Source organism: Oryzias latipes, chromosome 5 (assembly GCF_053564925.1).
Source record: "Oryzias latipes strain Hd-rR chromosome 5, Olatipes_Hd-rR_3.1".
Classification (NCBI taxonomy): Eukaryota; Metazoa; Chordata; class Actinopteri; order Beloniformes; family Adrianichthyidae; genus Oryzias; species Oryzias latipes.
The window spans coordinates 26,488,193-26,514,680 of record NC_136241.1 but is presented as its reverse complement, the minus strand read 5'-3'; the positions used below and the strand labels follow the sequence as shown (position 1 = coordinate 26,514,680).

Below are 26,488 nucleotides of genomic sequence, written 5' to 3'. Positions count from 1 at the left end.
TTACACGTTTGAAATTTCGGTCTTTTGTGATGCATGCGTGATATCCATAAGTGCGTTTGCATGTGTGCAGATGTCCCTCGAGGGTTTTGGCCGACTGGTCTTTACGTGACTTTGGTTTTGAGCTGTTAAAAACTTTGGGTTATTATGTAAATATTATGCCATTTTTAAATTTTTCCCCTGAAGATGGCCGGGCCCTGGCTGTGGGTGGGATGGGTGCGGACCTCCTCCCTCGCAGCATCCTTCAGCAGTACGACCTCAGGAAGGATGTGTGGGGGCTGCTTCCTCCAATGACCACGCCACGCTACGATGCCATCACACACCTGATTGGTAGCAAGCTCTACGTTGCAGGTAGGAACCCTACCAAGAGTTTCTGTTTGGGCTTTTTTTCAAACCAGCTCTCACGGGGGTGTTCTTCTTGAAGGGGGCCGTCAGTGTAAGCGTCCAGTGAAGGCTTTTGAGGCGTACGACACAGAGACCCGCTCTTGGACTTCACTCCCTGCTCTTCCGTGTAAACGCACCTATGCAGGTGTGCTGTGGGATCCAGACGGGAGGCTGTGTTTGCTCGGAGGACTGCGGCAGGGAGGAGGACACCAGAGCTCCAAGTTCACCAAGAACATCAATGTTTTCGATACCAACCAAGGTACAGAAACGGACGCCACACGTCGCATAACGCAGCTCCTTCTATGAAATCAACGCTTACTTGAAAAAGTCAAGTAAAAATTCTCATACAAATAAAATGTATATATAATTTTAAAGGAGTCATATACTCCTTAAATTTCATTTTTCCAACAATATAACTGCCAAAATTAAAAAAATGGTTTGACGTAACGGCAGAAATGCATAATCAATCAAATTTTTGGATAATCATCTAAAAAGGTTTCCATTTCGTTTACCCCAAAAAATGTTTGATGCTGCCCTGTAAAATGTTGCCATAGCAACTTCACAGCTCTCAATTTGTTGCTAACAATGTGTTTTCTTCTGTCTAATTTAGATATTAGAAATGTAATTAAGGGCATATCTACAAAAAAAACTTTTTATTTATTTATTTAAAAAACAAAATCAATTAACAACAACTTCAAACTTCAAACAACTGCAAAATCGCTGATCTAGATGGATTGCGTAAACAATTCCCTACTGGAAAGTGTTGCACTTCGGCTGCTTTTTGATGCTTCAGAATCTGATGGACTGGCGTTAATTGTGTAAACGATTGAAGGGTTACGGTGGTCAAAAGAATGGAAACACTGGAGCAAAAGCTCTGGCGTTAAATGGTCAAGTTAGCAAAAACTCTGACTTTCATATGCTTTGCTAGATGGACACAAAACACATCAAGATTTCATTTGGCCACAGTGAGGTTATGGGAGTGATGAGTGTAGACAGATGTTACTGGGGAAAATTACTAAATAAAAACTATAAAGTAGTGCCATTGTATTAGTGTGTGTCTGCTCCACACATGCTTAATATTGCTGTTATGACCGGATCGCCTCTGAAAAAGAGCCTTTTTTTTAATCTGACAATGATTTTTAATGGGACCTTCTCCAAGAACAATTTTCTGAAACAAACTCGCTTCACCTTATCTTTTCAACTTCTAATTTTCTATTATCTTTCTTTGAAGGTTTCTAAATGTCAAACGTAGATTTCTGTGTAAAAAAAGCGTTTTATCTACTGAAAGAGGCTTATTCCTCGGGTGTTTTGTGAGCACAGTTGGTGCCCACCAGTGCAGCCAGATCCCTCACACCTCCATCTGGCAGAGACGGCCCGGAGTAACAGGTGAACAAATTGAGGAGGGAGCGGAAGGCGGAATGGGGAAGCAAAAATCAATAAGTCATTCTCGACAGCTGGGCAAGCAGTCACACTCCAAAGCAAGCCAAATAAAGCAGAACAGGGGAGCGATAGCACTAATTTATGATAATGGGGAGAGGCTTTGACTTGGGTGTGAGAGCAAAAGGAAGACGAGGACAGGACGGCTGCCAACACACACCTGCGTGATGCGCGCAGACACACACGCCGTTTTTCCAATCTAATTTTGGCTGAGATGAGATGGTGGATGAGCTGTTGGGGAGGCAGGCTGCGGATGAGGAGCGCTTCAAATTACAAGATCCAGAAACAGATTGTTTTATTTTCAATCTGCAGCAATATCTCTGCACACAGTCGTGCGGTTTGCTATCACACGCTGGCGTCGTGTTACTCATCCATTCACTTTGCCAGCGATAAGATTCACGCGCGCCGACGGATGTCATATCGTAGACTGGATGCGGCGAGCGCAGGGAAAGCCCAACACACTGGATAGAGGAAGATGTGTCCAGTTTGCTTTAAGGACAGTTAACTAGAGCTGATGAGACCCACTCCTATGAAAATTATGTTTTTCTGTTTTTAACGTGTTCTTGTGACATTTTTCTCATGATGGAGGGCATGCATAAAGAAAATAAGTTCAAAATTAAATTTCTGAGTATTTCTTTATGCAAATAATTGTGAATCAGGAACCAACAAAAAAATTAAATTGGAAAAATATTGGAATATATACCTGGCGGGCCACAAGCTCCATTTCTATCCATCCACTTGCAGACAAATGTACGTCCTCGCTTTCCTCGTCTAAGTTGGCATCTGGCTCAGAACTGAACGTCTGGATAACTCAGATGTTGCTCACCGTTTTTGTTGTACTGGTAATGTTAGGTTGGGAGTGTGAGGGGCTGCACACCAGCCGTCCACACCAGATTTTGTTTTGTGAGGCTTGGGAGCATGTAAACAGAGAGCTCTCACCAACGTGGAGGGGTCGCTTCATGCCAACTGTCACGCCCAAAACTCAGAGGTGAAGTTTTAACAAACTCCTGCTGCTCTGCAGAAACTATGTCCTAGAAAACGACGCAGGCTTTTTGAGTTTTGGCTAAAAACTGCAGAATAATAATCAAAAGACGACTGGGAACACTTGTACCATAGATCAAAAGATGATCAGTTTCAGTGCGAGCAAAGCAAGGGGGTATTCCAGAAAGCAGGTTATGCTAGCTCCCACGGTAAGTTTGAGGCTAAGGAAGTTGACAACCTCAGCTTTCGGTTCCAGAAATGGAGGTATCTTTCAGGGTAGGTCAAGTTGCCATAGCAACTCATGCTCTGAACATAACCTGGTCTGGAGCAGGTTTAGTTGAAGGTTAGTTTGTTTTCAGAGAGGTGAAGCAGCATGGCGTGTCCATTTGAAGATGATTTAATGGATGAAGAAGCTCAGATAATACTTTTTCCACCATGAGAGGGTGATAAGACCACGTATGGATGTTGGAAAGATAAACTTTTTACTTTGATCCAACTTAATTAATTGCTTTAGTTAAGATAAATCAATTCTTTTTAGTTAAGTCAACTTAAAAATAACACGTAGTTATCAGACAGTTATTTTACTTTCATTCAAATTAATTAAATTAAGTAGGTGTAACTTTGGTGCTGCTGTTAGATCGGCACCGCAAGGGATTGTGGGATACCATTCCCTTTGCCTGTCTGGACGGATTTGGATTTAAGTGTGGGTTTTTGACTAAATGTGTTTAGTTGTCGCTGTTTTCCTATGTTTTGCCGCATTATTTTATCCTGTTATGTTTAACTCTTTCTGCACCATGAGTGAGAGGGAGGGAGAGGATGATGAGTTTATATAGCACCCCTACTGTGCATTAGTATAACGATAAATTCTGTGATATGGTATCTGGTTTCATGATGAAAATCTGTTTTGTTTCATTCATTTTATAGTTATAAAAATGATTATATATCTGCAGGCTCAAAGACATATGAGAGTTCAAGAAGTGCACAATGAAAATAGAAATGAGATAGAAACTCCTGCGTTTCCTTTGTCCGTTCTTTTTCTGTCCGTTCTCCAAGCAGAAACTCTTTCTTTTGCTGATGCAGCCGTGTTACTTTTTTGATGGTCTTATAATCTTCTTACGCCGTTATTAAAATCTCCGACTCCATCTCACTGAAGAATAGCGCTCTCTTTTGTTCTCCACGCGTTTCCATGGTGACTCCGGAAATCGGCGATCCATTGAGAATGTCTTTATGTACCTGCTGTGCACGTGCATTAACCCAGGGTTACCAAGTCGAGCATGATTAGACTAACTCATATCCAGTCTTTTGGAACCGACATACTCAGAGTAAGCAAGTTCAGGCGGATTTCAGCCAGAGTTCAGGCTTAAAGTCAGGATAGTTTAGACATGCTTTCTGGAATACCGCCCAGATAATGAATATTTTGTTTATGCATTTTCTGAACCCGCTGTATCCTTTTTGGGGAGAAAGGGTTGCTGGAGCCTATCTTAGCACAGGTACACCTAGGGACAATTTGGAATCATCTAACCTATGAAGCATGTTTTTGGACGTTGGGAGGAAAAAACCCACGCATGCACGGGGAGAACATGCAAACGTCACATAGCAGGGATTTGAACCAACGCCTCCTCACTGATGTGAGAGTGCTAACCACTACACCCACTGTGCAGCCCCTGTTTAATTTAATCATTATTATTAAATTGATCTTTTAGCATATTTTTTATGTAATGTTAAGTGTTTTGTGCAGATAAGACGAAATAAAAATGGACAAATGAAGAAGCTATACTATGTGTTTTTTTTTTTTGTTTTTTTTTTTTTTTTATACACTGTATTTTATCCCACGAAGGGAAATTCTTTCTCCGCATTTGACCCATCCCCTTGGGGAGCGGTGAGCTGCAGCCGAAACTGCGCTCGGGAGGCAGTAGTGTTAAGGGTCTTGCCTAAGGACCCTCACTGGGTGATGTTAACTGCTCGCCATTGATATGGTAATTGCCCCCAGTACCATTGCTCATTCCCCTCCGGGAATTGAACCCTGGTTTCCTGCATGGTAGCTTCCCACCTTACCAACCGAGCTACCCAGCCGCTCTTGAGTGAAAAGAAGAAACAAAATGAAAACCTTCATTATGATGGAAGTAAAGCTCCACTGAGGAGAAACCAGAATGAAGAAACCTCTGAAAGCAGACATGTGAGACGCTGCGACGCCGGAGCAGAAAGCTGTGGCTGCAGCTGTTTGACTGCAGGTGCAGGAGTCTCCACGTTCAGCAGAGTCATGGGCACCCAGGGGGCAGATGTCAGGCCATCCTCACCTGAGCGGCCTGGAAGGCAGCAGACAGACGTCAGCCGCCTCTGTTCCACCTGCTGCTCACATCTGTCTCAGCAGAACGAGACAACTCCGCCTTGAAAAACTCACAATCCTCTCCGGAAAAACCAACTCATGCATTTCACCATCTCGACTCTGCAAAGACGAGTCTGCATGGGGCACTTTTCCCAGTTTCTGCTGTCACCATCTTTCAATTTGTGCTAGTTTAAGTTTCAGAAATGCATTTTTGGAACATTTCTGTCAGCTGCAAAACACTTTTGAATCCTTAAAGTTTGGAACTTTCACCTTGTTGATTAAATATTTACAAAATTCAATGTTTAAGACTTTTGAAATAATACACCTCTGAGAATTACCTTAAAATAAGTTTACTATAAATAAATGACAACACGATTATCTTTAAACAAGAGAATTGCATCCTGATAAAAATTCTTTAAAAAAATTGAGAACCCCTTGGAAAGTCTTCAGTCTAAAGACTGAGCCTCTTTTAAAGCTCATTTTTGTCTGTTAAGACCCACTCCGATCATCTTTTTATTTATTTTCAAAGAGTACCTAGTGGTCTTTCATTTATGATGACGCTGTTTTTAGGCTAAATTTAAAAAAACGGTGTCATTTTCTAGGACAGTTTCTGCAGAGCGGCAGTAGGTCAATAGGATTCGCCTATGAGTTGTGGGCGGGACTGTTGGTGCAGAGCAGCCCCGCCCCCCGTTTCCCCTTTCCTTTATCCTCACGGAGAGCTCAGCTTGTGCATCAGATTTTTTATGTTGCAAATAAGCTCTTTTCACACCGCATTTGTCAGTCTGCTCCTGATTCACAACGATTTGAATAAAGAAATGCTCAAAAATGCAGTTTTGATGTTAATTTTTCTTTATATGTGTCCTCCAGAAAAATGAACAAGAACATTTTAAAAACACAATTTTACTCAGATTGGGTGTTTAATATAAGAAATAGGTATGAGGTTTGGTTTCGTGTCATTTTTGACGTAAATGTTGGTTCATTTTAAATCAGAATCTTTTGGCTCACTTCTACAAACAGCCTCTAGTGGTCATTTGAGAAACTGCACCTTTCAGATTTCTTTACTTTCCCTCATTCCAGGGCTAGAAGCAGTACTTTATTCCTCAGGTCATGCCTTGAGCTGTTTTTTGTTAGTTGATGTTTTCAGATTTGTGTAAAGTTCTTCATCAGATGTTTTCCCTGCAGAGGAGCTCCTTAGCTCTCGTCCTCCATAAACACAGGTTACAAGTCCACAAGCACCGGATATTTGCTCTGAAGGACACAGCCACCACCGGCCTTTTATAGCAGAAAAGCTTGTGGATTTCTTTGTCCTCAGCAGTTTTTCTGTGTTCACTAAACATTAAATTTATCCCTAAAACAGCTTAGTAATAAAACTGATGTGCAGGAAGGATTTCAAAATAAAAGCTGCAGCTTGTCTGAGAACAAAAGTCTCAGATGAATGTTGCTAATCTGAGTCGGTTGCTGTTTTTTGCTGTTGTTTCTCGTGAACACTCCAGCAGTAATGACCTTGGCTGCTTTTTACTACCGCTTCTGTAACAAAGCTGCACCTTTATTGGTCCTGCTGGAGCAGGCGCAGCCCAGCAACACAAATGATTTCCACAAACGATGCAGCCCGCTCTCCCAACAATAAGGGCTCCCATGTTGCATAATTGATTTATGACTCCAGGACTAAAACACAAAGGAAAATAGAGAAGAATAAAAAAAAGCATTGCACTTCTCTGCAGATTAATAAAGAAAAAGTACTTCTGAAGGGGGTTTCTTTCTGGGAGGATCATGTCGGCGGTCAGCAGTATCTGCAACTTCACATGTGACAGACACAATCCATCAAAGGCCCCAAACTAATCACCGTCCCTCTCTAGTTTTTAATCACGGGGGACAATTACCGAGGAGAAAGCGCTGCGAGTGAAATTACCATCACGCCGACTACAAAGCCCAGTCTTCAGAGAATCAACTCATCTCCCTCTTTGCATTGTTTTGCCCCTCTCTTCATGTTTTTTGTGTCTTTTCTGCTCTGCCGTCTCCTGTCAGAGAACACGGCTGCCGGCTTCCACAAAGGAAAGCTTGACACGAAGACTCCTATAATCCCTCTGAGGCAAAAAAGGGGGAAAAAACGAGGGAATCTAGCTTGCAAATGCAGCTCAGTCAAAGAGGATTGGAGCCAGAAGGTTATGGCGAAAAATCATTTCACCCTTTGAGGACGGTTTGGAAGTCGTGCGTGGAGAGGAGGCGACGGCATCTCCGTGAAATGCAAGGATGTAAAAAATGGATCATGGGACGGTTCTTTTCTGAGAAATATAAAATTGTTTTGGCTTCTGCTGGTGTCATAAATTTACCCCAAACCACAACCTGTGGTTAATATGTGAGAGACTCTGGGAGGCATCTGGACAGCAAGAGGAGGGTGGGACGCTTTCACACTAGGACAAACAGGAAAAACTCATTGGAATCGAAGGTGAAAAGTCAAATAATGTTAGTCATTTGATTTGGGGGGGTTCTTAGCCCCTGAAGTGCCATGTATCAACAGCCCAGTAGGGGGCCCCCAAGGGCTGGCTCAATCCCCCAGCAATGAGAACGTGGACAATTTGCTGCGACTGTTCCAGGTCAAGGTGAGACTCCTTAAAGAAACATCTCCTCTCATCTCATCAGAGACCTGTTTCACTTTCTACAAAGCAAAGAAAAACTTCTGCCAGCAAACAACAATCTTTTTTATCCATCCATCCATTTTCTGAACCCACTTCCATACCGTTTGGGGTCACAAGGTTGCTGGAGCCTGTCCCAGCTACTGAAGGGTGAATGTGGGGTAAAATCTGGATTGTTTGCCAGTCCATTGCAGGTCAACACAGTTGGAGAGATTTATGTGCTCAAAAACTTATATTGCTCTTTAAACTCAGAGATAAGTGCAAACAAAACAATTTTTACTCAAGAGAAATTCTCTCTCTTCTGCGCTCGAAACAGGGCAGGGAACCGCGTTACAAATGTGCCACAAAAACCAGCCAGTCAGACATGGACATGGAGGGTGATGCTGATTGGTCAGAAATTCTTCCAAATCAGCTCCCCGCTGGATCAGGTTGGTGCACGATTTCCAGTCTCAGGATGGACACTTTACCATAAGACCACTGAGCTGGTAGCGAGTGCTAACCGCTACACCCTGGTGCAGCCTCATCTCTGTCATGTCAAACAAACAAAAAATGACAACGGTTAATGTCATGCTACGCCTACAGGTGTTCAAGAATGCATTGAACGCAGGTTCTTGATGTTTACTCTGGACTTTGGCGACCCGATACGTTCATGTACCTACAGTTGGAAGAGAGTTGATGCAAAATGTCAGAGCGGCGCAGATCTGGTGACTCTGGCTCCAGGCGTTTTCTTTCACAGCTCTATTCCGCACCATGAAAGACATGGTGTCATAGAATTCACAAACCGTAATAATTAATTTCTCCTCCGTGAACGCTTTTCAAACAGTTGGCACTTCCGTGAAATAAAAGAGACGCCGTCCACACGTCACTGCCAAATCCAAGTCTCTCACTGGTCAAAGCTCAGTCTGGTCAAACTTGCAACACGCGTTCGATGGTCGTGTGTTTTGCATGTAGAGCCTGAATACGGCATAAAAACTCTCGTAGTGAAGCATGACTGTGACAGTTTTGTACGTGGAAACTCGAAACGCGCAAAGACTTTTCCTTTGAAGTGGTTGCTTGAACACGCGTTTCCTTAGGCCGACGTAAACGTAGCATAACAGACCCCGTCCTCTGTGGGCTTTTAGTGGACAGGATATCCCTCACAAAAGAAATTACTAGTTGTAGTTTTGTTATTTTTTTAGTGATCTATACTCCTCATTAAAAACTATGGCCGATTGTAAAGAACTGAAGAAAAACGACACATCCAACAGAGGTGGAGATTTGTCTGCAGTACAGAACAAACCAGAGCGGACGGCCAGCTGTGATCTCCAGTCTCTTAGTTTGAGTGTAACTAAAGCAGTCTGGAAAAGAAAAGAATTTCTATTCATTACAGCTGTATGCTGGCCCCATCTGGCTTCCTCTCTTACCTTTTCTTCATTTGTTTGTCTCTTAATCTTATTTTTCACTCGTAATTCTGCTCTGGCCTCCCTTTCCCTGATTGAAGCATTCTACCATCTTCACAACAAAGCGTGAAGGGGACAGGCTGTTGTTTGGCTGAATTTTTGGTGAGAGGAGATGTTGACGGCTGTTTCCCTTTCTGCTGCCACGGTTAATGCAGAGAGCCCTGATCGATGTGGACCCAATCAGGAGATTAAGTTAAAAAGCTGAATTCCTGCACCTGTGGCTCCGCTCACCTTCATTTTTAATGGGGTCACCAGCGGCATTGTGGGATTCCAGAGGCTGTTGGGAGGTGGGACAAAATTAGAGATCTCTGCACCTGCGCTAAAGTCCTATCAGGAAGGTTTCATGGAAACAGACAGGAAGCTGTTGGATGGGGGGGGTCAATTTTATTTTTTCCCCACAAAAGTTTTATTCAATTATTTAAAATGTTTACTTCTGGCTTCAACCAAATTAAGTCATTTTAGTCGTCATTTCTTGGTGAGATGGCCGCCTCCATGATGGAACCAGGGGTCACCAGTAAGCTGGGATTGGTCCAAGTCAGTCTGAGTCAATGTTTCTATAGCAACCGCTCTCATTTTTTTTTCACTTGGTTTTTGCTTCTTTGCATACAAGTCACTGAATGTTATTTGAGAGAAGGTTGTGGATGGCGAAGCAGAATACAGCTGCCCAAGAATGGTCCGATTCGGTCTGGCTTAATGGGTCTATTGTACAATGGAAACAGTCAAAATACCAGACTGGTCTGGACTGAACCGTACCGCTCAGTGGAAGCGAGGCATTAGCCCCCTGTTCAGCGGTCTTAACCAGTAGAGAGTAGAGGTCAAACCTGATGGGCTCTTTGCAGTCTGCAGGAAAATCAACAATCTATACGACACATCCTTCTTGTGTGGGTTGGATAAGTGTTCGCTGGGACCTATTGCTGGTAGAAAAAAAGGACATTTTTGTTCTAAGAGCTCACCGAGTGGTCTATGATCTTTATTTTGTGAGGGTCGTCCTCGTACCCTGACGGGCTTACCTATTTTTCTGTTTGGTTTGATCCGGCATCACTGGAGACTTGGCAGCGTCCTCCAGGCAGGCCTGGTGACTGTTTGACCTCTAACCTCACACGTCCTCATCTCTCTCAGGGTCTTGGCTGAAGTCGGACGACATTGTGTCCATGAAGAGCAAGAGGGCGGACTTTGCAGCCGCGTTCCTTCGTGGCCGCATGGTGGTCGCAGGCGGCCTCGGTGAGAGATTGCAGTCCGTGCATTTAGACTGGACTCTAACAAACATCAGATCATCTGAAGGATAACGATCCGTTGATACCTTGTGTGGCGTTTCGGGGTTTTTGTGTGTCTTTTCAGGACACGAGCCGTCGGCTCTCGACACTGTGGAGGCTTTTCATCCACAGAAGAAGAAGTGGGAGAAACTGGCACCTATGAATTTTCCCAGATGCTCCGCCTCCTCCATTGTTATTCGAGACCGCTTCTTGGTGGTGGGAGGAGTCAACCAGGTAAAAATGTTAGCGCCTCAACTTTACAAACGAAGTTAAAAGCTTGCCAGACGGAGGAGCTTAGATGTTTTCATGCTGTCCTGAGAACATTGTTAAATGATTCAAACAAACTTTAACCTCAATTCAAAATCTGCTTTTTTAGCAAAACAAAAAACGTAGTCTGAGTGAGAAAAGCTCTTGGCCTTTTAGTGAAATCCATTGTAAACTTTGGTCAAACACGACTCTTCAGAATCAGCTCAGCTCCTCTCATCAATCTGTCGGCTGGTGAGTGAAGACGCCTCTCTAGCAGAAAATCAAAGTCCTGCTGAGGCTGCTGAAAGATCTCAGACACAAAGCCATGGAGCTGCTGCTGAAAGGGATCCAGTAGTGGTCCAGGACCTGAAATGGTTCAGTCCAAAACTGTTTCAAAGACTTTCAGGACTCCAGAGAACAAAGTGGGAGCCATCACCTACACATGGAAAACCGGCTGACATGACCAAGAACACGCCAAGAATTTACATCTGGAGTCAGAAAAACACAGAAATTCAGCAGCAGTATTTCCAGATGCAGCAAAAGCCTTGAGACGGGCAGCAGCAGAGTTCAGATGCAGCAGCAGCAGAGTTCAGATGAAGCAGCAGCAGAGCTCAGGGACCGCAAAGGGGGGGTCTAAGGGAAGGGATGCCAGTTTAGCTTAGTCAGTTTGTTATTTCATTTTATGATTTTCCTATTGAATTCTATGTGTTCATAATCCTTTTGATTTTATGTTCCACCTTTTCAATTACCAATACGAAGCCCATCGAGACGACTGTTGTTGTGAATTTGGGCTATACAAATAAAATTCAAATTGAAATAGATGTAGCAGCAGAGCTCAGATCCAGCAGCAGCAGAGCTCAGATGCAGCAGCAGCAGAGCTCAGATGCAGCAGCAGCAGAGCTCAGATGCAGCAGCAGCAGAGCTCAGATGCAGCAGCAGCAGAGCTCAGATGCAGCAGCAGCAGAGCTCAGATCCAGCAGCAGCAGAGCTCAGATGCAGCAGCAGCAGAGCTCAGATGCAGCAGCAGCAGAGCTCAGATGCAGCAGCAGCAGAGCTCAGATGCAGCAGCAGAGTTTAGATGCAGCAGCAGCAGAGCTCAGATCCAGCAGCAGCAGAGCTCAGATGCAGCAGCAGCAGAGCTCAGATGCAGCAGCAGAGTTTAGATGCAGCAGCAGCAGAGCTCAGATGCAGCAGCAGCAGAGCTCAGATGCAGCAGCAGAGTTTAGATGCAGCAGCAGCAGAGCTCAGATCCAGCAGCAGCAGAGCTCAGATGCAGCAGCAGCAGAGCTCAGATGCAGCAGCAGCAGAGCTCAGATGCAGCAGCAGAGTTTAGATGCAGCAGCAGCAGAGCTCAGATCCAGCAGCAGCAGAGTTTAGATGCAGCAGCAGCAGAGCTCAGATGCAGCAGCAGCAGCAGAGTTCAGATCGAGCAGCAGACCTCAGATCCAGCAGCAGCAGCGTTGAGGCAACGATCCCGACATTGAGGTATCTCAGCTCCTCAGTAAAGCGGAAGAGTCCAGAGGAAGAAAACAACAAAAGACAAATAATGAATTGGCCTCATAAAGAAAGTTTGTTTGTTTTTTCTTCGTTTTTATCTTTGTTCATCGATCAAACAACTAATTGGTTTTCCTTTTCTTCCTGTTAGATTTCTTAAAGTAAAAACTCTTTTCTTTTTCTTGTCTCATCGCCGCTTTATTCAAAATAAAATAGTTCCATTTCATTTCAACCATAACAGCAGGGACTCCTTAGCATTTCTGCACCGTGGAAGTTTCTTTACTGCAGGTTTTTAATACAAATTATGACATTTCATGATCATTACTGGCTTCTATCCCCCACTCCTTCACTCCCCCAGTGATGCTGCAGAGCAGAGTCATAAATGTGACGTGACACTGAGAAAGCACAAGTACACAAAACATAATCACAAAGAAAAGAAGCACATTTTATGCCAAAGGTCCTATTTTCTGCATTTATTGATGTATTTGTGCATTTATATTTACTGTCCAGGGATTAACTGCAGTGTTATGACAATAGAGTTCAGCAATTTACCTAATAATCAAGACTAATACATTTAATTTAAAATATTCAAAATGAAAACATTGTTCGTGAATGTTTTGTCTCCTCCCTGACTGTGAGCCTCAATTTTGAGTAATCAGTGACTTTGACGTCGTCCTGAGCTGTTGACAGGAGCTGGGCGCGTCAGCGGCAAATATCTTCATCCTCTTCTTCCTCATTTGTGCCTCCGTCAGGTCCCCAGCTCGGCTCACGAGATCCTCTACGTCAAGGAAGAGGAGCTGCTGTGATGGAGCCTCTAGAAGAATGCAGTAGTTAGAAAAGCCAGGAAAACACCGGAGAACAGACGTCCCTCTGCAATGCAACAGATAACACTGCCCCCTGCTGGACACAACGGACACAACTGTTCACAAAGACTTCTGTGGAGGAACTGTTTTGTTTTAGTACTATGGCGGATACTTCTACTGTGTAACTCTTCTGCGTTGTACGTTGTAGTGCATACTTGGAGAAGGAACTATTTTATAATCACTATGTCTAGAACTGTAGACAAAAATGTAACAGAAATCCGTTTTTTGAGGTTCACATTTACCATTTTTTTGTGTTTGTTGGGTTTCGGAAGTTGAGCAGTTATTGCATTATTTAAAATAAACAATTTAGTGTCTGAATAATTCCCTGTGATGACATAATCCTGTTATTGTGATGAGAAGTAGCTGCTCTTTCATCTGCATCCTCACAGCTAAATGGTTGTTGCACTTCCCTTGTGTTCCACTAGAGGGCAGCGCCGATGCACAGAATCCACAGCTGACACTCAGGTTCTCCATGGAGAAATTCTACTAGATCAGACATTCTCCTGCATGTTTATTCCGAATGTTTAAGATATTTCTAGAGAAATAATGTAGGTCAAGCAGATGAAAGTATAAAATCCATTTAGCTCTTTTTTTTTGCTGAAAGTGAATATTTTGCATGTTTTATTTTAATGTTTCACTTAACATAGTGAAAATATGAATAAAACCTATTTATTGAATAAGGCTACTGTCTGTCAACCACAGTGAGATTAAGGGACGGGTGCTAAAAAAGAAACACAAAAAATAGAGATTTGAAGTTTTTACATTAGATTGGTGTCTAAAGTATAAAACAATCTAAAATAAAACATAAATGTAAACAATTAAACTCTTTTAGGATGTTGTTGTTGGTTTTCCTTCATTTCACCAGATATGGGCCCTTGTGTAAAGAATACTTTTTTTCCCCAAAATTCAAGATGACGGCCTCTTCCAAAGGTCAAAGGTCAATGACACTGTTTGTGATTCTGGGCTTAATCTAGCAGCACTTTTGTGAAATTTCATGAAAATCACTCAAACTAAACTCAAACTTTCCCAAATTGTCGAAAAATGTGACAAACCCCAAATTTGCCACAAGATGGCCACCAAGCTGTAGGTCCTGTGGCCATCCCATAATAACTTCAAAACTTCCTTTGGATATCCTCGACATGTGAGTTTTGGTCTCGTTTGTTTTTCTAATATTTTTTTTGGGCCTCATTCATTATTTTTACACCTGCCGCTGTGATGTCATCGTTTTTTGGGTCACTTTTGAGTATGTGACGGAAATCCAAGTTTAAGCTTCATTTTCTTTATCTATGTCCTCCATCATTAAGAAAGTGTCAGAAGAACATGTAAAAAACACCAAAAACATTGAAGTGGATTTTTGAAGGCATGGCTTAGGGTGATCCATGTCAAACTTAACTCCAGTTTGGTCTAAAAAATCCTTAAATAAATCTGTTTTTTAACCTAAACACAGTTATACATCAAACAGGAATTTCTTCTCCATTTTCTAGGACTTTCTCCAAAGAAAACTAAAGTTATTTAATATAAAGTAACACAATGACCCACCATCACTCATTGACCAAAGACAGGATGTCATTTAGTCTGAAACTCCAATGTTTTACCACAAATTAAACAGCAATGAATGGACAGCAGTGATTTAAAGTCTAACTATTATCCCCTGTTTTCCAGTCAGCCACTCAGTCCAACTGTGTGAAAATGAATCGGTTAGTTCAAAAGGGGGCCGATTCAAATGTTAAAGTTGGTCAAATGGAAATCAGATGGTAAATTCTATTTTGTGTATTTTGAAATTATGGTCAAACGTCTTCTGGTCCTTCAGGAAGTCACTCGTGCAGAGTGTTTCAGCATGCGGACTGCTTCTGCGGGCGGAATTCTGCGGTTGGCGCCCAAATGACTGATGGCGGGTAAGTGCCATCAGTCATTTGGTCCTCACGCATGCATGCAGGAGCTGCTGCATGCATGCGTGAGGACAAACCTTGACTGCACTTCTGCAGGAATGCGGGCTCAAAGAAACTCATGAGTTGACCTTAAGAGGACTCAGACGCTAAGAGGATTTCTTTCACACATGATCCACTCTGAGAGGACATGATGCCAGTCGTGTTACGTTTGTCACCAAGGACAGAAACGGATCCTCTGACATGATGTCTGTTTAAAAACGAATATGAGATAAAGACCCACGCCGATGAAAATTGTGTTTTGGGGTTTTTAACACGTTTTCTGCATGTTGGATGACATGTATTAAGAAAATTCAGCTTAAAATTACATTTCTGAGTATTTCTTTATGCTACAGTGACATATCCCAAAATGCCACTGGGCTGAGACCTAAATGCATGTTGTTTAGCAAATTCGCCAGGTGGTCGCTTGGCGACATTTGTGATCAAGAGGCGGTAGTCGCATTTTTACACACAGGTTTTAAGAAAAAATGTCAATTTTACGGCAACCAGAGGATTATTTTTTTACATTAGTCAGTGGCCGCCCGCGTACATGTCAAAGTCATGCGGTGGCAGTCCAGTGGCAGGCAGAATGGCCACCTTTATATGTACCCCCAAGACTTTTATACATCCAATCTGCTCCAAACAGAGCTGCTGCAGAATGACATCATCCCTGCCTGACTGACCGTCGCCTGAAGGCCGCCGTCAACATTCATGACCATTCCAACGAGTTTCCAGTTGAGTAGCCTTCCTCAAATCGTTGTGAATTCGGTGCAGACGCAAATATGCCGTTTGAGAAGGATCCTATTTATGGTGTAGAAAATTCAGTGGGCGGGCTATAAGCTCTCTGCTCCGCCCCATTCTGATGCATTCGCCTGTAGATGACTAGATTTTTGTACATCCTTGTAAATTTACCAGTAATGTCAGGTTGGGGGTGCAAGGGGCTGTAAGCTAGCGGGAAATTGTGTAAACAGAGAGCTCTCAGCAATGGGAATGGGGGCGGGGTTGCTCTACGCCAGTGCTACTCAAATAGTGGGGAGCGCCCGATGCGATGCCAGGGGGGGCATGCAGTAGTGGCGGTTTTAGGCACAGGTAATAGGGGCAATTGTCCGGTGCGCAAATTTAACGTGGGGGCGATGGTGACAGCGGGTTAGTGCTTGGAAAAATAATCTGCGCCACTATTCGATTCCTATTGTCTGTTAAATCACAGAGTTTATAACAGCCTGAAACCTGGGAATCCCCATCCCGTCTCCTGCTAGGCTGGCGGCTAGGGGTAGTGTGGGCTCAGGCTGCCAGGTGAAACGGGGCACGCGGAGCGCTGCAAGCACTGCCTGTTGCCCAACACCAGGATCATGGCGTGCCTTTAGATTCCTCAGCTCATGCTAAAAATTTTCTTTATGAACTATTGTAGACATTTTGATGACGGGTCTTTATTTTTCATAAATGTATTCTTTGTCTGCCTGTTGTTCAATTGGTGTCAGTATTTGACATAAAGACAGCAGGTAATGCAGGAAAACAGCTGCACTTTATGACATCATAAATAAACAATCCATCATTTAGAAAAAAAAATCTGCACAATGTTTTTATCTATTTCTTCAGACTAAAAACTTTAAATATATTGGTGCTGCTGTGTTAATGTTTCAGATCAATTTACATTTAATATTATGTATTGATTGAATTATTTTTTTCAGCATCAAATGGTTCAGTTGGTCAAAATGTTTCTAGTTTAAATCAGGACTGACAGATATTTTTTATTTCAGGCACTTTAAGCTTTTTTTCTGTTATAGACTAGAACAGGGTTTCTGTGTGGCAAAATAAAGTTAGTATTTGTTGAAAGTGGATTTATTTTGCTTTTTTCTTTTGTTAATGTTAAAAGATACAATTCTAGGTATACTTACATAATTTTTATAGACTTTAACCTCATTTATTGTCACCGCGCGAGTGTGTGTGTGTGGGGTGGGTTTATGGGAGGGGTCATGGGGGGCACGAAACATTTTCTTTTTCCTCGGGGGGGCCTGGCAAAAAATAATTGAGAAGCACTGCTGTACGCTGATGGACCAACTTGGAGGTGAATTTTCACGAAACTCCTGCCGCTCTGCAGAAACTATGTCCTAGAAAACGACACAGGTTTTTAAATGTTGGTTCCAAAGATGATGGGAGAGGGTCTGAATGCAGAGGTAAACGCTTCTGATGGTTACTGTTCCAAACCAGGAAGTGAGACGAGAACAGAACACAAAACCGCGCCAAGCCCCAGCAACGCCTTGGCAGAGCAGCCACTCTTGGCAGGACCAACGAGGTCTGCGCCAGAGCTGGGTCACTTCTGTCTCAGGGGTCTTTTGAGCCCAGAAGAATGTCAGGAGGGGAGAGATTTGGAGCCTTTCCCTGAGCTCAGGAGAATTGGTTTTCTCCACAATCACCCAGATCTCCTCCGAGCTTCCTCCCAGACACACAGGTCAGCAGCTGAAAACCTGGGAAACCCGCAAAACTTGTTTTCCTTTTACACGGGCATTGTGGGTAATCACCCGGGGCGGCATGGAGAGTCACAAATAAACAAATACATTTAAACGCAGAGTCGGGTTTAATTGTGTCATCAATAGTCACCTTAGGTCAGCTTACCTGATCTGGACCATCCAGGTGATCCCACAGAATGATTCAGATCTTAAAAGGGGGCGGGGCTTGTTTGACATCATGGATGAGGAGGAGCTACAGAGGAGGAAATAAGCATTTGCTCCCTTGCTGATTTTGAAGGTTTTCTCATCCAAAAGAAATTGAAAGCCTGTCATCCTAACAGTGAAAGATCAAAACTCAAGAACATGCCTTTAAAGAATTTATACTTGCATTTCATCTTGGTAAATAAGTCATGGTTCCCCTAGTAACCACTGGAAGCTCTGGTTGACACAGATCAGTTGGACTCTCAGAATCAGACTCTAAACTCTCCAACATGGAAAAGACTAAAGAGCTTTCAGTGGATTTAAGGGAGAAGATCTCAGACCTGCACGATATCGGAGTGGACTACTAAAGCTGGGGGGTGAAGGTGACAGCTCTTGGTGCAAGAACAGGACCATCAATCCACCTATAGGTCTGGGGCTCCAAACCAGATCTGACCTGATGGGTTTTCCATGATCATGAGTGAGAAATCGGCCCAAGACAACAGGGCAGGAGTTGGTAAATGATCTCAAAGCAGCTGGAACCACAGACACCAATTTCAATTACAACAATACAAAAAAGAAAAAAACATCTCTATAAAACTATAAGGTAATTGGAAATTTTAAACCCTGATCTGCCCTGTGGTTTCTGTAATCCATTTCCCAACTTTCCACAATGCTTAACGAGCAAGGAAATGAAACACAGAATGTCAAAATCCATATCTAACATGGAAAGAACAGATCATTTAAGCAACGAGGTTTGCTGGAAAAGGAAAGTAATGTGTCAGAGAGTAACACCGGGCCGTACCCTTTAACTGGGTTTCACTTGTTCGTGCCCGGAGAAGACTGTGTTTGGATGGGTGTGTGAAGAGTAACCTCCCGCTAACATCACGTTGTTCATCCATTAAACAAAACAGACACCTCTGGCCTGTCACAGGGGGGCTGGAGGCTCCATAAAGACCATTCTTTTGGGTCATCAAAGCAGTGAGAGGAGGTAGCGGCCTGATCTTATAGAAAAACACGTGTTTCCAAGGTTTTACCAAACTGAGGAGACACAAGCTTTGTTGCAATCCTCAAACATATCCTTAAAAATCAGGCAAACTTAAAAAAAGAGCGACTACCTTTGTCATATTTTGCTGGTTTGAGTTCACGTTTGAGATGTGTCCACTTAACTCCAACCAAAGTCGCCTTTAAAGGGATTTAAAAAAAAAAAGCTCTATGCAAAGAATTGCCGAGTTATAACGACTTTGAAAAAAAAAAAAAAAAGCCCAAACCATCATCACTCCACCTCCATGCTTAACAACTCCTCAATGTGCTTTTAGTTTTATCCAAATTGGATGGATAACATTGTTTTATTCGAAAGGAACACTATCTTAGGCTTCTCAAGGAGAATTTCCACTGGTCTCTGTTGCGTTGACACAAAAAAACAGAACGTCCATTAATCAAGCAGAATGTTTACATCGCTTCCGTCACGTCCGCCTCTGAGGTTCGACCCTCCTCAACGCAACTCTAGCTTTACGCAGGAGTTCTATTTCTAGTCCGCTGACGCGTCAATGTCCGTGCCAAAAGCCAAAGAACAAGAAATGGATCCGAAATTCAAAATAAAAACTTCCTTTGGACTTTCAAAATAAAACATAAAAACAAAATGCAAAATTTTTAGAGGTAATATGCCCACGCGATAACGGACGTTCACACTGCGGATAATACTGTCAAGTTTATTTTTGGAAGTAAAAAATTATATTTCTGACACAAAACATGCATTTTACAAGGACTCATGGAGGAAGGAGAGGACGTGGGGCCTGATTGCTTCAGTATTGGATGAGCGAAGAGAGGGGGACGAAATACTGGACAGGATAAACCACTTCCTCTGGGAGCCAGGGCAGAGAGGGGCAGACCAGAGACGCAACAGAGACGATGGAAACTAACTTACACAATCATGAAACAGACATGGAAAGAACATGTCGCCATGCAACACTGTGGAGATGCACCACACATCTAAACATTCTTCATTCAAAACAGCGCTGGAAATTTATCTTACTTTCAAGACTGAATGGCATTTAACTAATTTTAACAGGTAGGAGATGTGATTTCCAGGTTTTTTTAAGATGCCACAAATTCGAAGTTTTTATTTTTCCTGTTTAGTTGGGCTTAGTCTCAACTGCTCTACAAGCTGTCGGTGGGTGAAAAAAGGGGCAAACCTGTACGGGTCACTCTAATGTCGTGCACAAAATATCGAGGTGGTAGATCGCTCGGTGAGATCGTAGAGGGAAAATGTTCATGCGCACTTTTTTGATATGCTTTGAGCAACAGGTCACCGCGAACGCTCATTCAACCCACAGAGGGTGGAAGGGTGAAGTGGGTGGGACGCAGCGTGTTGTACCAGTTTTTCCTTTTTTCTACGCCACCTCAAATCCCCAGGATTGAGGAAGGGGGTAGTTCACATGATGTTCTCATGATGCGTGTGTGCCCCGTTCAGGTTTGCCCATTTTTCTCCTTCAGGTAGCCGGTATCTTTCCATGAGGGCAGTTGTGACTAATGTTTCACTAACAACTACAGTGTCACCCTAAATTTACACTGGTCCGTCTGTGGTCCATCTGCGTTCTGCGGTGCGTATCCGTTGCGTTGTGTTAGGAGTCCGTCTCAAGACCTTCTGTTAGTTTTCATTGTCTCAGTTGCGTCTCCAGTCCGTCTGGAGTCTCTGCTCCCCCCTGGCACTCGGAGGAGTAATTTGTCCTGCTATCCCCATGTCATCAACATCCAAAACTTTAGCAATCAGGTCCCATGCCGTCTCCTTCCTCATTCAGTCTGTGTAAAATGCATGTTTTGTATCATCAATGATGTTATGTCTTTGTGCTTTCAAAAAAAAACTTTTGAGTGTCAATAGCAAAGATAGTTGCCGGTGTTGTCTCTGGTGTTAACGTGCATAAAACCGCATGGGCACGCCGCCGTAAATATGAAATAAGATTTGTTTTTTGAAAGTACAACGGAACTTTTTATTTTGAAACCCGGACCTATTTTCGCTTTTTCCGGCTTTCTACCATGAAATTGCCAGACCGGAAAAAGAACTCGGAAGGACAGAAGGACGGAGTTCCGACGCAAATGTTCTACTTTGTTGTGTCAACACAACAGAGACACACCGCGTACGTGCAAGTGGAAATCAGTCTTAAGCCTTTCAAATACTTCATGATACACTTATCACACACATGGGAATGCTACGTTCCATTTTCAATGAGAACAATACACTCCAATACACACCACCATTCCTTTCTACAAGCCTCCATGGGTCTGGACAACCCCAAAACCTGCTGTGCCTTTACAGATGCATGTCATCATACCTTTAACTAGAGCGTATTTACATGCTTTGGACTGCGTGAAGCGTCATGGGTACCCTAGGTTACTCGTGCCCCAGCTTTCTACTAACAACTTTACTGATCGGTTCTGAGGACAAGAGAGAGATTGTTTTATCTAAACTAAACAATTACAAAACTTCTCAGTGTGTGAGAAACCTGGGTGTCATTTTTGACTCTGAGATGAATTTCATCCCACAGATTAAAAATATCACGAAAACAGGATTTTATCATCTAAAAAATATAGCCAGAGTCCGCCCATTTCTCTGTCTTGCCAGCACAGAGGTGCTAATGCATGCTTTTATTACCAGCGGATTAGATTACTGTAATGCCCTGCTCGCTGGTCTTCCCAGTACAAGGATAGCAAATCTTCAACTGCTGCAAAATTCAGCAGCACGCGCTCTGACGAGGACCAGTGGGCGGGAACATATTACACCCATTTTGAAATCATTGCATTGGCTCCCTGTGTAATTCAGAATTGATTTTAAAGTTCTTTTATTGGTTTACAAATGTTTTTATGGTCTCGGGCCTTCATATTTATCTTACATGATTTTAAAATATGAGCCCTCGCGAACCCTAAGGTCCTCTAAAACCGGCCTTTTGGGTATCCCAAAAGTTAAAACGAAAACATACGGCGAGGCCTCATTCAGTTTTTACGGACCTCGCCTGTGGAACAGCCTCCCAGAGAGCCTCAGGGCCGCAGAGACTATTCATGTTTTTAAAGGAAGGCTTAAGACCTACCTTTTTAATATAGCTTTGAGTTGTATTTTAGGAATTTATTTGATATTTAAATTATTTATTTTCTCTTTTTACTAGTTTCATGTGTGTATGTACATACATTCATTTATTTATTTATTTGTATTTATTTTTAATTTTTTTAGTCACACTTACCATTTTATATGTCTATTAGGGTTTATGTAATTATTTGTTTCTTGTTCATGTTTCAAATATATTTCAATTTTAATTTTATTCCTTTTACATTTTATTTGTGACTCCAGTGTTCTCCTCTGAGGGATCCTACACATCGGTGACTGACCCTTCTCGGTGAACGGGGTCATTGTAATGGGATGTCCCAGGTATGACTCTTTTGATTGGATCTGGGGGGGGTCCTGTGGTAGTGTTCTCCGTGAACTTGGGTGGGGGGTCAGTGATGTGGACATGTCCCCAAAATATTGTTCCCCCACTTCAGGAGGAAGCCAGGTCTCTACATTCCATCATTTTATCACTTTTTTATCATGGTGTGTGTCTGTGTGTGTTTTTGTGTGTGTGTGTGGGGGGGGGGGGGGGGTGGGGGGGGGGGTTCGTCTTGACATCTTGTTTTTAAATTTTATTGTTTTTATGCACAGCACTTTGAGTGACGTGTTGACGTGACAGATGCTCCTATCACCCGATGGGCGAATCAGCCGGACTCCGCCTGTTGTTCTGTTGTAAGAAGTCCTGAATTAAAGTTTAGATTTGAAAGAAAACCCAAACAAAAATCTGTTGCCAATTGTTTCATGTTTGAAAAAACGTTTCATCATGTTTTTAGCATCGCAAACCAAATGTACTCATACTAACAAATAAAGTCACTGTGACACGAGAACATGTGGTTCCTGTCGGTTCCGCGACTCAACAACTGTCACAATTCGGCCCAAACTGGAACGAGTTGTACGGTCAGTAACCGTCTTTTCCTTCCTGGATGATTTAAAGTTTAATCTAACTTCATAAGTAACTACTTCATAATATTTAACTGTTTATGGGTAAAGTTAAAGTATCTGGACAATCATATGTGTATGTCCACTGTTTAAAATTAAAGCATGTACGTGTGTTCTGGTTTTATTTAAAGCAGTTAAAATATAAACTGAAACAAAAGTCTGAGCTATTCTATTTAAAAAAATTGCAGTTTTGTCTTTTGAAACTGCAGAAAATCATTAAATGTTTTTTTCCACACATGTGAACTCAGTGACATGGGCATTGACTGTGGTGCTAAAGAAGCATTGGATTATGTAAAGACACCTTTTTCCCCAAAATGATGCAACCAGTTTGGTAACCTTGTGTCCAGATCAAACAGAACTCGTGTACAGACAAAGTTACAGTCGTGCAGAATGACTTATGGGCCAACGCAGATGTCAGCATGTGCTCAAGGTTAATAGAGGGGCATTGAGGCAACTATTTAGTTGCCTTACAAAAATGTACGCAGAATCTTCACGCTTAAGAACACAATAAGTTGCCTGTAATTGGTACTTTCCATTGTACTTGACCTAGTAACCGTGATTAACCATCACATTTTGGCCATAACTCATTTGGCTCACTAGAAATTGTTGATCACTATTTTATTTTTTAGCTTCTATACTGACACAAAAGACCTATTTAGTAAAGCACAGTTTGACATCTAAATCAATGCTACTGACTCAAACAGTGGGTATGAATGTGTCAGTTTTAGTTAAGTTGTGCGTCATTAAAATTTAAATTTTAGCTTTTTTTTTAAATCTTTTTTTACGTCATTGTTACAGCTGTTTCAGATTGCCTACTGTTTGGCTAAATTTGCATTAAAGCTTGTATTTTTCCTTAAGCAAATTTAGTATTTTCAGCCATCTGACGGATGAGTTTTCTATAAAACATTTATATTATCATTTAGCATTTTGAATATTTCATTTTGCTTGTCATGACTATTTATTATTCTTGTTTCAATTCCTTTTTTTAGGTTTTAATTTAGCGTAAAATCTTATGTAGTATTAGCATTGTTAGGCTTTGTTATTGTCCTATTCATTCAATACTTTCTTGGCTAATCCAACATTTTGCCTTAAAAACTAACATTTCTACTAAACACTTCTTTAGGTTTATCATCTTTAAACTTCTTTTATTTTTTTAGCCTTTTTTATGGCTAATGTAACGTTTTTTATTTTTTATTTTTTTGTAATGTTTTTATTTAAATTTTTTTGGTACTTTATCAAATATAATTACAAGCTTTGCACCCAATTTTTACATGAAAAAAACAAAAAAATGCTGAGAAAAAACAAGAAAAAAACAGATCAACCTCTACTAGTCAGGAAATTAAAGGAAAGCCATCCTTTGATACATTTTTCAAATACAAATAAATCGTAAAATACATGTCATCCTTTCTAATGGGAAAACTATGAGCATCTGTTTCACCCATTGACTTAACTTGGGCCTACAGGTTTTCTTCCAAAACATTGCAATGATTCTTTTGCTTGTAAAAAAACATCTGTCAATCACAATTTGTTCGCTTTTAGTAAACTTGGGATTTGACGGATATACCTAAAATAAACATAACAGGATTTGTTGGAACAGTTTTTGAAACAATCATATCCACTGCTCTTTAATGTAACCTTATAATTAAATATTAGAAATAACATTTTGTAGCATTCTCACCTAACTCTAAACTCATTTTAAATTTGGAATGCGTTTTAAAGAATTTAAAAAATGTAGAATATTGATCAGAATTGGCATCATGTCAACATTTTTAATGTTGAAATTATTAAATTTTGGTGAAATATGTGTAACACCCTTAAAAGTATTTTCAATATTTGTAATTTTAAAGTCTTACTTTTCCAAAACTAATCAACAATTAATCACTAATATTTATTTCTTTTACTTTAGAAGAAAAATGCTAAAATTAAATAAAGTTTGCCGACTTAACATTTTTCTACTCTAGTATGTTAGTTGCTTCTTTTTTTTGCATTTCCAGTAGTAAAATTATTTTTAATTGATATTTTAATTAACTGTTTTACTCGAAGAATAATATTTAAAAATTCTCTACATCATTCTTGCACCCTTTTTTTCCGCCTTTAAATTTTTGCTTACTTTGACAGACTCTTCTCTTCCTGATTTAAAACATACCTGTGTAGGATTGACCCCGGCGCTTCAGCTCTCCTACAGTCCAGAAAAGAGCATGTTAAGTTAATGGGTGATTTAAAATAGGCTTTGGAAGTGAGTGTGCATGGTTTTCATTTATTTTCTTGAAAAGTCATGTACTGTTAATCCTACCTGAATATTTAAGAGTGTCACTAGTCCAGCCTAATGAAGTGCCCCACTTGTGTCTCTGCACTGCTTTGCAGAGGCAGTTACTTTCACTGCCTTAATGTGGAAAAAGCACAGAGAGCAATGGAGCGGCCACAGAGAGCAGTCACAAACAAGTAGCTGCCCACTCATGATGGCAATCAAGTTTTTTTTTTATTTTGCACAGGATGAGGTCTAAAGCGGAAATGTGTGAGTCATTCATGAGGCAAATCTGAATCATTATTGGCATCAGAAAATGCTATGATGGAGGACTCTGCAGTACTCAACAGGAAGTGGTAAATAAGTAAAGTCTTACTAAGTGTAGCAGTTGTTGCTAAATCTCATTAATAGTGTATTATTTGTTTAGCTTTTTCTCAAATCAGATGACTTCTGATTAATTTTTCACCACAGTAGCTTCTCATTCATGGGCGGAAAGGTTTGAGGCCCTATTTACAGATCAAACTCTAAAGATAAGAACAACATCATTTTAGATAATCTCCCAGGATGAGGTTAAACATAATTAATATTCTTCATACTTTATCTAATCTTTCAACAGGAATTGTTGACTCACTTTGACATTCCTACCATTTTGACACCCAGTCAACAATGGAGTGAAGATACTTTTTGAATGAATCCAGTCAGAGCAGAAACAGAACTGCTCTCCTCCCTCTGGACATTTTCCAAAGTACACGTTCATTCAGCTTTTCTGAGAAAAAAGGGAGGAAATAAGTCTCTCGCTTCTTTTAAAGCCTGGACTTTGACATAGCTCTTATAGAGGCCTCAATGATTTTCATCAGAGCGGTGTTGCATGACAAATTTACAAGGTGTCAGTGACCCGTTGGATGCAGGATCAGACTGCCCTCTGGGAATGATACAAAAGCCTAAACTTAACTTAATTGAGCGCGGAACAAGGACATTTATGTTCTCAATTTGAATTATGTTACAACAAGGCATTAGCCAGTTTGTTAAATTAACAGAATTTTAAAATGCTTATTATGTAAACTACATTGGAGGTTCTGCAGGGGTCGAATCTAGATACTCTTTTTTTTTAAATACATTTTTTGTTTTTAAAATATTTTTTGTGTCAATTAATAGTCTATTTTGTTGTTTTTTTCTCCTGCCAGTTTTTCACATTTATTTCAATGTAAATCATATAAGTTTCCCAAAACTCTCAAGAAATTACACTTTTATTTTTGTTGTTATTCTTTAGCACTTAATGATTTCAGCAATTAACAATCACAAGCAATTACAAATAAAAAGGAACTAAATGAATTGCATTGATGTTGTTGAACTTTTATAACAAATAATAGAAGTGCATTTATACATTGGTCTCAACAAGAGTTTGTTTCCTTTGATGGCTTCCTCCTTTAGCATAATTTTGCTTAACTTGCTAAAGATCTCTGGTCTGGTATGTGTCAGTGTGAATGCACACAGGCTAAATAAGTGTACAACCACCGCTTTCGGTTCCAAAAATAGAGGTATGTTTCAGGGTATGCTTAGTTCCCCTGGCAACTCATGCTCT

The 26,488-nt window shown here is 41.4% G+C and overlaps 1 protein-coding gene and 1 long non-coding RNA gene across 3 annotated transcripts in view; one reads left to right on the top strand and one right to left on the bottom strand.

The window, feature by feature from the left end:
• The window catches only part of klhdc8a (kelch domain containing 8A), a 51,665-nt gene extending 37,932 nt beyond the window's left edge, over window positions 1-13,733 (top strand). For both annotated transcript variants that reach the window (XM_004069045.5, XM_020703407.3), the window contains 5 exons: window positions 184-348; window positions 422-640; window positions 10,317-10,418; window positions 10,536-10,684; window positions 12,943-13,733. In XM_004069045.5, the coding sequence (XP_004069093.1) occupies window positions 184-348; window positions 422-640; window positions 10,317-10,418; window positions 10,536-10,684; window positions 12,943-12,996 (689 nt within the window). In that variant the 3' untranslated portion in view covers window positions 12,997-13,733. The remainder of the gene's footprint in view (window positions 1-183; window positions 349-421; window positions 641-10,316; window positions 10,419-10,535; window positions 10,685-12,942) is intronic.
• On the bottom strand, window positions 12,892-25,093 carry LOC110015152 (uncharacterized). Its single transcript, XR_002290274.3, has 3 exons — window positions 24,955-25,093; window positions 24,808-24,840; window positions 12,892-13,004 (listed from the first exon to the last, which is right to left on the bottom strand). It is a non-coding gene; the product is annotated as an uncharacterized LOC110015152 (long non-coding RNA).
• Between the last annotated feature and the right edge of the window lie 1,395 nt (window positions 25,094-26,488).